A 13,200-nucleotide genomic window follows, 5' to 3' on the forward strand; every position below is an offset into this window, starting at 1 on the left:
TCTAGTAACAGCTGCTATTTCGTTAATAGAACTACTTCGATAATCAATGTTAAAATAAACAGTTGAAGAAGAATATTCTAAAAATTCGCACGGTCTGGAGACATGCCCGCAACTGGATACTTATTCAACGCTGACACATTTGAACTAAACGCGCGGTATTTAGGCAGCGATCCTTAATATTAATTTAATATTGATCCTCTAAAGCGATCAATATGCGACAATAACTCAACCCTAACCAACGTAATGCAGCGGCGGCGCCGAAATGAACCTAATCGCGGGTTCGAACCTAGGGGATACCAAAACATTTTCTAGCGTCATTGGTAGACGTCGAAGGTGGAGCATCAGCGCGGCCGTGGACAGGGCCCATAACGAACACGTTAGTATTGAGGATGAATAAGTGAAGAAACACGGGTAATTAAAGTATTATCGACGTAGTAAGTTTATAGGCATAACTTAAGGATGTAATCACACGGAGACAGGCCGTGTGCGCCGCAGAGGGAGAGTGAGGAACTCGTGTGTTGCTTGCGCCGCTCCTGCGCCCACCTGCCGTGTGAAAATTTATTAATAAAATTATACTATAAATATACTATTTAAATAATTAATTTATAAATTAATATTATTAATTAATTAAGTTATTAAATAATATATTTAATTTAATTTATTTATATATTTAAATAATTGATTTATAGCACATTTCAGCTATAACAAGGTTTATAAATATTATAAATATACTATTAAAAAGATAGATGCTAGATGTATATAAATCTGCCATGTTAGATTCATTGTTTATAAATGATATTATAAATAACAAATAGTTAATGATTATTATTAATATGTATAATTAATATTAATATGTGCAAATAATAAATTTATAGCACATTTCATCTATGACAAGGCTTAAAAATATTATAAATATACTATTTTAAAAAGTTGATAATTTATTTATATCACATTTTATCAACATAATAAATACACTATTTAAAAAAGTTACTAATTGATTTATAGCACATTTCATTAATAGGTATATAATGCATCAAATAAGCACATAATTGATTTACAATTAATTTGACTGACCTACATCAATAAAAAGTTTTACGACTACTATAAACAATTGAACAATTAGCCTTTTAAAATGCTGTCAGACGGACCCATATCAATAACAAGTTAGCAAGATGGTGAAACTAGTTGGTCTATTAATTATTATTGTTAATGTTCTGATATAATTCACAACTTCATGAAAATTATTGGCCCAATAACAACGATTTCCATTTATGATTCCTAATGAGGATTGCACAAAAATTTCGAAGACTTCAAGTCGCATCGTCGCGAGAAATAATATTTCTCCCACCTGGAAGAGCATCCCCCAAGCAACTGCAATGAAGCCCTTCAAACCTGCTGCCCCCAGCACCCTCACCCTCTGGTGCCCAAGTGCTCCCACCCCCCACTCCCACCTCACCTAGTGCCCTAGACCGTCCCCCCAGGCCACCCACCTGGATCATCAGACCAACACCCGTCCCCACCTGGTGCCCCTAGAGCTCCTGGCTCCGCCGGACGTTGCGCGCGACTTTCTTCTTAAACGTGGCGTAGTCGTCCCGCCAGTCTTTCTGTTGGCGGCAACATGTTAGTGACTAGTGACAGGACTAGTGACATTGGAGACCAGTAAGCAGATAGTAGGATAATACAGGATAGTACTGCTTGTAACCAGTAAGCAGACTTAATTTTATAACACCAACGATGCAGTAACGTTTCTGTTCCGTCTCCCTTATTATCTAAACGTTTCTGTTCAAAGTCACCTCCCCATAATCAAAAAATAAATCCCACCTATCAACCATTATAAAAAAAGCCACTCCAAGTAACATTCATCTCAGGACATCAGCAACAATGCAGGAAAATTCAGCTCTCGTCATCTGGTCAGCATGCATATAAATTACCAACACCACGACCGCCTTGATCCTGTAACCCACTTAAGGACACTGTAGTCCCTTCAAGGACTCTGTAGTCCTTTCAAGGACTCTGCAGTCCCTTCAAGGACTCCGTAGCCTACGCCGTAGTAGGACAGCCTATCTTTAAGGGCCCCCTAAGCCACCCACAGCAGCATCCACGTTAGCAGGGCTCTCATCGTTGGGGTCGGCGAGCATGCTGATCACCGACACAAGGATGGTCTCGACCGTGTGCACGGGCAGCCAGCGCTCGGATGCCTTCTCGTAGCCCCACTTGTCATCCCCAGGCTCGTGCAGGATACTGATGCAGACATCGCCGGACTTGTCAACTGTAATGAGGGAGGCTGTGAGGTGTCGGCAACTGTAATGAGGGAGGCTGTGAGGTGTCGGCAACTGTAATGAGGGAGGCTGTGAGGTGTCGACCCACACCCCCAAATTTTCCCCCACATCCCCCTACACCCACACTCACTGTTTGGATGCCATATCTCGGTTATAAACCTCATCTTGGGAGGTCTCAGTGGATATTCTTTAGGGAATATGAGATGTGCCTTGAAGAAGCCCCCCTCGTACAGCGTGTCGGGCGGCCCAATGATCAGGACCTCCCATTTGAATATGTCATTGTCGTCTATCAGGCCCGCTGAGAACCCCTCCACTGGGTTCTTATTCAGTTCTGTAAGATGAAATTTGAATTAATTTATGAACAGAACCACTGCTGAGAACCCTTCCACTGGTTCTTATTCAGTTCTGAAATATTAAATTAGGATTATTTTATGAACAGAACCACTGCTGAGGACCCTTCCACTGGTTCTTATTCAGTTCTGGAAGATTAAATGTTAATTGAAGCAAATTATAATGTCAATTATACTAAAAATGACCAAACAAAGCTTGGATGTACATACATATTTTGTTTGCCTAAACCAAAAATTTAGTAAGGATTTAAAAAAAAAGCATCATAAATTCACCACAGTCTCACTGAAAAAGTACCTACATGGATAAGTTCCATCTTCAGCTAAATGTTTAATTTGGAGATGCCATACAATAGCCCTCACAAAGGGCTATAAAATGAGCCTAAACTTGTTTATGAAAGGTTTCATGGTGAGAAGTTATTAACAAAAATGCTCAAAAAACCATCAGTTATTGCCCCGTTTGATGGGATAACATGTAGTAAGGTCAAATTTACGAGGAAGAAATAGAACATTCAGGCTATGAGACAAAGTAATGTAATAACCTATTGACTGATAATTTTAAATACAAAATATACGTAAGTTGCAATGTGTAGGTACTTCCTTGGAATTTAGTAACCTATGTCAACATCATGTTGGAACAGAAGTACCTATGTCAACATCGTGTTGGAACTAAGAAACCTATATATGTCAATATTGTGTTAGGAAGTTAGAAAGGGATTATAATAAAATTTATAATAAATTATTTATAAAAATAAAAAGTTTTAAAGGTATTATTAGAAAATGTGTAGCAACAAGTTCACAATTCTTTCACAATTTGCAGATTAAATGAACTTGCTTCTCTTACTTTTAAGGCAAAGGTATATGAAAAAAACTCTCATTAACTGATGGATCTTCATGAAACTCTAAACACAAGTAAAATATTGTTTTTCATAATGCATACCTAATTCAAACCATAAATAAATCAGAAAAAAGCACTTCTAGATTCACTATAGATATTTGCTTTACAAATTAAATAATTGTACCATATCTTTGATGTTGTTGCTTGTAAATGAGAGGAGAAGATACAACTTTTTAATATGGCACAAACTATAAATTACTATTGTTCATAAGAGGCAAATAAGAAATTGGTCAAAAAGTGAAGTGGAGGCTAAAAAAATTGCTTGGTATACTTTATCTTGGCCTTCCCTTTGCCTATTACTTGAATTAAGGTCATGCTGGTATACTTTATCTTGGCCTTCCCTTTGCCTATTACTTGAAGAATGGCATCTTCAAAAAAATTCCATATGCTATTCGTAAGGTGCCAGAAGCAAAAAAAGAGTGTCCCGAGTAGCCCCGTCGAACGGGGCTACTCGTCGAACGGGGCTACTCGGGACACTGGGAATAAAACTTCATTTTAAAATATTTGAAGCATGCAGAGCGTACTCATCCAGTACTAACAGTACTCTGAAGTCCTCTTTCATTGTAGATGATGTAGAGGTAGAATAAATGACATTTACTGTGATTTTTACTTGTTTTTCCTTTATTGATATGATATTACCTCAAACATTAATTACCGTCAACTGGGGTGACTTCCACTATGTTTTTGATTCATGATGGGGTCCTAAACGTCGGGGTCATAAACGCCAGGGTTGTAAACCAGGTCATAAACGCCTGAGTGACTTTGGCCACTGTTTATGACCGTTTATTACCCCACTTTGGCCATCATTATGAACACACCCAATCACCCAGTTGATGGTAGTCATGGTACCCTATTATTGATGGGATATTACTGTATTATTGATGTGATATTACCCTATCCATGAACATGCCATTGAGCATTTACAACAACCTTGTCCACTGCAAGCTTCATATCAGCAGCATCATAGCATTTTTTCTGTATCTGTAAGCTTACAGGACGGCTTGTAATTTGTGAGAGGATAAGTGAACTTTTTTTTTTGCTCAGCAAGGTAAATGTAATCAATATTCTTTGTTTTTAATCAATTTTTTTCTTAACTGGAGCCTTTGCTAACTGAGGTTCTACTATAAATGTGCTTTCCGGGGTGTCCCGAATAGCCCTGGGGGGGTGTCCCGAGTAGCCCCGCCGTGCGGAAATGGCCGCCATTTTTTTTTGTAATGAGATAGGCAAAATCTGTCAATTACATTTTCAAGCCGACACCTGGGTGCAACTTTTATGTATGTAAAATTTTTTAATACGGCAAATATTTTTTTTGCCAGAGACCTTAGCAGAAGTAACTTTTCAAAATAGCGTTTTTCACCATTTTTTTCAGGAATTTTTCAAAGCTAGTAAATGTCATATTTTTCGACTTCCTTTATACTACATAGATAGGAAAAATGTTGTTGTTTAGGCCACTATATTTAGTTTAGCTATATTCCAATGTTTCGCTACTATGACCGTTTTACGACGTGTCAGAGGTGCGTCCCGAGTTGCCCCGCCAGTCCCGAGTTGCCCCGGTTGACGGTACATACATATCTTCTGAAGGTCTTGCCAACACATTGCTTTGTAAATTTTGCTTTACATATATTTTTGGTGAGAAATCTTAATGATTCAGGTAGGTAGTTCTGGCAACAAAACCTCAAAAATTAATGGTGACACTTTAGGCCTAAATGAGAGGCTTTTGGCAACAAAATTGTTTAACTCTGCAGAAGTGTCTGGTTCTGCCAAACCTTTCCAACTGTGGAATTTCAAAATTATTTAAATAATAATAGAAAAACCACAAATTTTTAGACTTTTTCTTCATATTGCTATCAGGTTGGGAGAAGTCATACTTTTTCTGAAATATTGTTGGTCTAATATCATATAATTTCAGTAGGCATGAAATCTCATGGCTATCTCATGTAATTTTGTTTGGCGGAAGCCACCAGTGACAACAATGCCCAAGTTCAAGGTTAATTTCACCCGTTCCAAATTCCCTTTAACAATTTCTGCAATGAAAATATAAAAAGGGCTTTCTTGCCTGTGATTTCATAAAATCACCTACAAATAAATCTGATTTAACTCACTATTTTCAAAATTTTTGCCTTGATTGGAACTAGATATAAACTCCTATAATTACTGGCAATTTATACCCATTTCATTCTAGGATAAATAAATATAAAAAATATTTTTAAAAACCACATTTTTCTGGTTTTTATAAAACTAAAAATAGTGAAATAAAATAAATGAAAAAAAAATTTAAAAACCATATTTTCTTAACGGACAAAAAAGAAAAACATTTACTCTTACATAACATTTAAGTTATGTAAAATGTTATGTAATGTTATGTAAGAGTAAATGTTTTTCTTTTTTGCCCGTTAAGAAAACGTGGTTTTTAAAAGTTTTTTACTTGCTTTATTTCACTATTTTTAGTTTTATAAAAACCAGAAAAACATGGTTTTTAAAGTATTTTTTATATTTATTCATTTTCAACTTTTTAGTTAGCAATTTTAGCAATTCAAATCAGTTTCCAAGGTTGGCAAGTGTGGATGTTCAAGAAAAAACTAAATTCCAAACAGTGAATTTTTAGTGTTTTTTATATTTTTTCAACATATTTAAAAAAAAAATTTTTAATTATTGTTTCTGATGATAAAATCTTGAATTGTTAGGCAGCATAAACATGCATGCCAAATTTCAGCTTACTAGGACGTTTAGAAGTACTCTGAATTAAGGTTTGAATTTTTGATGACAGACACACACGAAACAAAGTCAAGAGAAACGTGGTAAAATAGGGCAGAAACCACCCAGGAATGAGGCAAAAACATCCATGCTTATGTTAAAATGTTGTTAAATTTATACCCATTCTAGGGTAAACGCGGTATATTCTGTCACATTAAGGACACATCGAGAAATGAAAAACTATAAAAAAATAACCGTATGCGTTACTCAAGTTCTGTTTGCTTTATGTGACTCTCAAAACACCGCACTACACGTCAGCAATGACGAAACGTCGCAAAATGTTGCCATATTTATTTAAAAGCCTTTAGAATGCAAACCTACCAAATCCCTGTATTCCGTCACTGTGTGTGGCTATATTCGGCACGTGGTGAGGCGTATTCCGTCCGCGCTTCAAATTCTACTGATATGTAATGCCGTCATCCACGTGTTCGAATTCCGTTTGCTGTGTGAGCTGTATTGGAATACAACACGGCTTTGAATTAGAACACTAATGAATATCGAACACTACTTAATTACGCTTTTAATTACCAACTATTAAGCTTTTAATTAAGCAAATTTTAATTTTTGTACACAGCTTGGAACGATCTGTCTGTGTCCAATTCGAGTTGTGACAGAATTAGTTTTCATGTGTCTAATTCCATTTCTCAACTTAATCATCTATTAATTTATTTACCACTTGAAATCAGCCAATACAAGTACCGTAAAATGGGGTAACTTAGACCACTTTTTTTCTTATAAATGATGCCATTTTCTTACTAGCTAAATTAAACTTAAATTGAAACATGCAAAATACAGGTCTATACTCTAGCTTCACTTACCATAAATTGCTGGCTCCTGCCTCTCATAGTCTTTATGTAATTTCAAAACAAGTGATGGTCTTTGTTACCCCAGCTCTTGGGGTAACTTAGACCGGGTGGTAAAATTGATTATTTTTTTTTTTGGTAAAATAACTCCAAATAACTCCAGGCTTTGGTGCATTGTAGTAGAACTCTTCTAGTTACATATGCAAATGACAAACTTGAGGAAAGTGCCATAGTTTGCAAGTGGGGGGCGCCACCCCATAATGAGGGAAATGTGACTACCTAATGGCAGCCCTGATATGGTAATATTGACTGGCTTGGATATTAAGTTAAAATTACCATATATAAGACTCTGTAGAGTCTGAAACATAAAGAAAAAACATGAATATAGGCTGTCAAACATAAAATATGTTATATATGGTAATTTTATATTAATTTCCAAGCCGGTCTATGTTACCCCATAAGGGCTGACATTAGGTGGTCTAAGTTACCCCATTTGGGGGCGGCACCCCCCATTTGCAAACTATGACACTTTCCTAAAATTTGTCATTTGCATATGTAACTAGAAGAGTTCTACTACAATGCATCAAAACCTGGAGTTATTTAACCAAAAAATAAAAAAATTGGAGGGGGTACTCTGACAGGCTTTGCATAATAGCTTTTTTTCGTGGGTCACATTTTTAATTTTTTAACCTATTAGATATGCAAACTTTTTAAATCTTTCTATTGTGTTGTGTAGCCTCAGTATTAGGCCTTTAATGCCCATTGACAAAATTTTTCTATGTCAAATAGTTTTTGAGTTGTGGGGGTTTTTGTAAAAAAAAATGAAAAGTGGTCTAAGTTACCCCGCCGGTCTAAGTTACCCCATTTTACGGTATACTTAAAGGATTCCTAATATATTCACAGACGTATTTAAAAGTCTCAAACCATAATATTCTTCCTATACAAACAGTTATTCACTTTTTGGTAGAGCAAGGTCAACTGTCAAATTTGACACATTTTTTGATGATCTCACTGGGTAGCGTGCATCGTCTCTCTTTGGATCTCAATATTTTCCCACTAGATGGCCAAGACCTAGCGTTTTGGCAGTAGTTTGACGTGCAAATGTATGACGTCACTATTTCAACCATCAACGAACGCATGGAACTAAAACAAAGCTTAATATAAAGGAAAAGCTGGAGAGGTGACGGAATTACCCACGATATACCGTGTTTACCCTATATCCTTTAATTTAGTATATACAAAATATAAAAAGTTAACAATTTTTGTCTGCTATCTTAGAAAATCTGCCATATAATGATTTTTTTTCAACTTTAATGCTTTGAAAATTGTGCCTGATATTCCCAATAGGCACCCATTCATAAAGTTCTTGCTAATTGAAAAAAATATGGTTGTATTTATTTCTATGAATGTACATTGTTGGGCAATTTAATACAAATTACAAGGAAATAGCCATTTTATTTCATGATAATGATTTTTGGGTAATTGTCCCTAAACTAACATTCCAGATTGAATTTCATAAATCATTATATGCACATTGAAAAAACAAAATTTTCAGCTAGACCAGGAAATTAAAAATTAATATAATTGTAAAAAAATTGTTCCATGATTTCAAGCATATTATAATTAGTTAAAACCATAAAAGTTTGGAACCACAAGATTTCAGTAATAGGTAGGAATTTTTCAATCCTGATTAGGCTGGAACCAAAGTGAAAAATTAGGCAGAAGCCTACAGTGAATTGGAGAATTGGACAAAAAATACCCATGGGCCATTGATATGGCCAACAAGGCCCATTCCTACCTACTCTTCCCAACTTTCTTTGGTGAAAAATAAGAAGAAAGGCCTATTTTCATTAGCAATTATTGAAAATCACTTGTTAAACTTTTTTTACCCATGATTTAAGGAATTTCCAACTGATATTCCAAATTGGGGACATCGCCATTACAACTCAGCAAATAATTTTGGCTCGTAAAATTTTCTCAATCAAATCTATTCTGCGTTTCTGAAACACCAATTTGAAATGTTTGAGGTGAGGCCTTTGCCATCAGTCAATCATAGCTACTATTCATCTGGAAAAGATGTGTCGACTGTTGAAACATTAATGTGGAAGATATTATACAAATTATACAAGTTTCTCAATGTTAAATGTCGAAACTATAAAACAAAACAACTTCATTATATATGTAAGTCGAAGTTGCAAAGAAAAATTGTAGTAAACGAAAATACAAGGAATTGAAGGATATTTGTTCTGCAATGCGTTACAGGCTGATTTTGGTGCCGTAGTAAGCCTAACTTCAGATCGGGCAGCATAATGGCCGAAATAATAAGAACTTCATTGGACCTGAAAGAAATTTTTCGAATTACCACTTACCTGCTAGTTGTTTCCTAAGTAATAACGACGCTTGTGGCTCGCCCATTTTAATTTATTGCCGTATCGGAAAGATGAGTAGACAATGCGTCCTGAGTCGGAATTCCTTGAAGGACATTCAACGATGCTCCTCTCGGCAACTCACGAGAAGCACAGAAGTTTCTCTTCATGTGTTTGTGTTTCCTGGACCCCTTTCAAGTAAATAGGATATCATTACAATGCTTCTCTGAGCGTGATGATATTTACCTCGAGAAATTCCTACAAATAAAGTAAAGTATATACAATATATTTTCAGAATTGCAATTAGTTTCTGTTCTTATTTTCAAATAATAGTGAATCAGCTAGATAAGTGTCGCATGCTTGCATTATAAACAGTGACCAACAGCAAACAACACAACAAAGATGCTAATAAACTAATAAAATATTTCGTCAACAATCAAATTCTTTGCATTTAGGAGGAAAATTAGGAATATAGATGCGTTATGTTCGTTATTTTGCAATATTTACAAGACCCGCAACGATGTAAACCAAATTCTTTGCTTCATTTTAGTATTGCTTCAAGGAAACATTTATTGTTCCATCATACAGCTGTTTATATATGCTGTTATTTTTTGAAAAACGAAATTTTAATATACCCGACACAGAAACGGTTTTTAAAACGTTAATACCTGAAGATCGTTTCCTAAAACCAATACATTTATTAAAGAACCAAATTATTTTTAAAAGAGGTTAATGAAACGTTACTTTATTTTGTCCGAATTTGTATTATATTTGGTGAAATTTTTACAAGGTTTTACTACGAAGCAATTACTCTACAACTTGACGGAGAAGTTTCGGATAATTCGCAAGGATCGTTTATATTATACTTGTTTTAATTATATAATTATTATCACCAGGCGGAATATTGGGTCACCTTTTTATAAATGAAATTTTAAAATGTCAATAGTTTGTCCTACCATGGATGATGTTGTCGTATTATCGTGGCAGGACTCCCTTCAGTTACAGGTTTTCATCATTAGAATATATATCATTAAGTGATTTTATATTAGATGATTTGAGTTTTTATGGATATTTTGATTGAAATTATTTACAGGCATCGCCCAAGAATTCAATCATTATATTAAATTTCATTGAGTAACTATATTAGATAGTTGAAGTTTTAATGGATATTTTGATTGAAATGAAATCTGATGGAATCCTTAATCTTTTTTGCGTGCATTAATGAAGTATAATAATAATAATAATAATATTAATAATAGCGGTTTCAGCGCTCATTAGGCCGTAGGCCTGTAGCCGATTTTAAACATCGCAGAACATTCACAGCTTGTTGCGGTCTCGAACTCGCAACTCACTGCGCCAATCCTGGTACACTGAACTTTAACCACTGGTTAAATTGTATTTTGTATCAATTGTATTTTGACGCAGTTGTGTGGTGTGGTGTTACAACGAAAGCGTATTTTTCTCGCCGCGTATTTTGCATACGAATTAAAAAATATAGTAGTCCAATAAGGCATGTTTAAATTGTCTTAAAAATTTTATTTAGCATTTTATAAATGGATAATAGAGTATATTAGGCGTATTTTAGAGTAATCATAGACGTTTTTACAGCATTTATAAGATATTGGCATATTGCTTTGTGCTATTACTTCTTAATGCGTGTTTTCCCGTGTATTTATAAAGTATTTCTAGTGATTGCATGGCGTTTAATGGCGTATATAAGTTAAGTACTCGAGCAGCGTATTGATAGCGTATTTAAGGTAGGTTAAAGCTGTTTACGGCGTATTTTAAATGATCATTAGCGTATTTTAAGCGGTATTTTTTGTCTTATAATAGCTTGTTTGTATCGCATTTGTGGCGTCTTAGTTGTGTAGTTGTATATTTAGAGGTATTGCTGCTTATTTAAAGAGTGGCTCCCTCGTATTAATGATTAAATTGTAGTGTATTTCTTCAGTATCCGGTGAGTGTATTGGAGAGATGTGTACTGTATTGTATACTTTAAATATCCTGCAGCGTATATCAAGTGTCCAGCAGCGTATATCAAGTGTCCTGCAGCGTATATCAAGTGTCCAGCAGCGTATATCAAGTGTCCAGCGTATATCAAGACGTATATCAAGTGTCCTGCAGCGTATATCAAGTGTCCAGCGTATATCAAGTGTCCAGCATCGTATATCAAGTGTCCTGCAGCGTATATCAAGTGTCCAGCGTATATCAAGTGTCCAGCAGCGTATATCAAGTGTCCAGCAGCGTATATCAAGTGTCCAGCGTATATCAAGTGTCCTGCAGCGTATATCAAGTGTCCAGCAGCGTATATCAAGTGTCCTGCAGCGTATATCAAGTGTCCTGCAGCGTATATCAAGTGTCCTGCAGCGTATATCAAGTGCCTGCTGCGTATAATTTTGGGCGTATTTTACATATCAAAAATCCTTTTAATTTTTATTAAATACAAATCATGGAAAGTTTCAATTATAAACTATAACCAATACCCATACATAGCAACCAGTTAACTCGCAACTAAAATGCTCAATAACAATAAATTTAACCAAAATATTTAAAATAACAGAATAAATAAAATATTATTAATAATATTTTTCTATTATTTTAATCTAATAGGGCGGTGGGAGAGCAAATATATATTTTATATATTTGTTATATATTATTTTTAAAATATATTTTCTTTATATATTTAAATATATACAGAAAATATAATTTAAATATATTTTCTAGGAACTAGTTTAGTTATTTTTAGTTACACACTCATATAAATGAAAGGGTATTGTCCAAATATCGATGCACTTCCTTCCCTGGTGTGGGTCATCCTGACCCAGTTTGGCCCGGCAAATGATCGTATCAGTGCTACGTCCACTCTTTGTTTATGCTGTGGCTGAGAGAGTGTGTCAATATTTGAACAATATGACGCATTCAATTTTTTGAGTGATTCTCGTACCAGTGCTAAATACGTACACGAACGTAATACGTACACGTTCACGTATAGAATACGTACACGTATAGAATACGTACACGTATGCGTACATGTATAGAATGCGTCCACGTACACGTAAAGAATACGTACATGTACACGCTAAAAGTAACAACCTGACGTGTGGAAGAGCGTGAAGATAGCAGGAAGATATTGCACGTATCTTATCTTTACATCTTCTATCTCATGCTAGATATGGCGACTAATATATCTATATCTCCTGTATACATATATCTTTAGTTTTCGTATCTTTAAATCGTGTATCTTTAAATCACGTATCTTCAATTCTCATATCTTTAATTCTCATATCTTTAATTATTGTATATTTAATTCTCATATCTTTAAATTTTGTATCTTTAATTCTCATATATTAATTCTTGTTTATTTAATCGAATCTTTAGTTCTACAATCTACACCATTATCGCTATCTCTCGCTGCACGGATAAAGCCCTTATCTATCTAAGAAGATATTTACTATCCTTATCTCCACTACATTATCTTTATTAATTCAAACTAAGATCGTGAAATTTATGAAGACGCAATATGAAATTTATTTGAATTTCTAAAACGATTTCGAAATTTATTTATGATATTATCCTCCTCCTTTTCCTACTCATTAAGAAGGAACCTCGTACCTCATTAAGTAGAAGCTTAGTACCTCATTAAGTAGGAGCCTCGTACCTCATTAAGTAGGAGCCTCGTACCTCATTAAGTAGGAGCCTCGTACCTCATTAAGTAGGAGCCTCGTACCTCATTAAGTAGGAGCCTCGTACCTC

At 35.0% G+C, this 13,200-nt stretch overlaps 1 protein-coding gene across 1 annotated transcript; it reads right to left on the reverse strand.

Annotated features, from left to right (window-relative positions):
* Positions 1-406: 406 nt before the first annotated feature.
* LOC108664379 (ubiquitin-conjugating enzyme E2 G1) lies at positions 407-9,609 on the reverse strand. The gene is made up of 5 exons (XM_018150957.2): positions 9,451-9,609; positions 2,410-2,610; positions 2,091-2,269; positions 1,521-1,604; positions 407-543 (listed from the first exon to the last, which is right to left on the reverse strand). Exons 1-4 carry the CDS (start codon positions 9,494-9,496, stop codon positions 1,530-1,532), a joined length of 501 nt encoding a protein of 166 aa, XP_018006446.1. The 5' UTR covers positions 9,497-9,609; the 3' UTR covers positions 407-543; positions 1,521-1,529.
* Between the last annotated feature and the right edge of the window lie 3,591 nt (positions 9,610-13,200).

This window comes from Hyalella azteca, unplaced genomic scaffold, assembly GCF_000764305.2.
Source record: "Hyalella azteca isolate HAZT.00-mixed unplaced genomic scaffold, Hazt_2.0.2 contig11593, whole genome shotgun sequence".
Classification (NCBI taxonomy): domain Eukaryota; kingdom Metazoa; phylum Arthropoda; class Malacostraca; order Amphipoda; family Hyalellidae; genus Hyalella; species Hyalella azteca.

What these genes read in the sequence shown, in the direction of transcription:
- LOC108664379 (XM_018150957.2), bottom strand. Translation starts at nt 9,496, where the DNA reads ATGGGCGAGCCACAAGCGTCGTTATTACTTAGGAAACAACTAGCAG. An exon ending in CGAGATATGGCATCCAAACA is followed by an intron (nt 2,270 to 2,409) that starts GTGAGTGTGGGT and finishes CCCTCATTACAG; the next exon opens with TTGACAAGTCCGGCGATGTC. An exon ending in CTGCTAACGTGGATGCTGCT is followed by an intron (nt 1,605 to 2,090) that starts GTGGGTGGCTTA and finishes TGCCGCCAACAG; the next exon opens with AAAGACTGGCGGGACGACTA.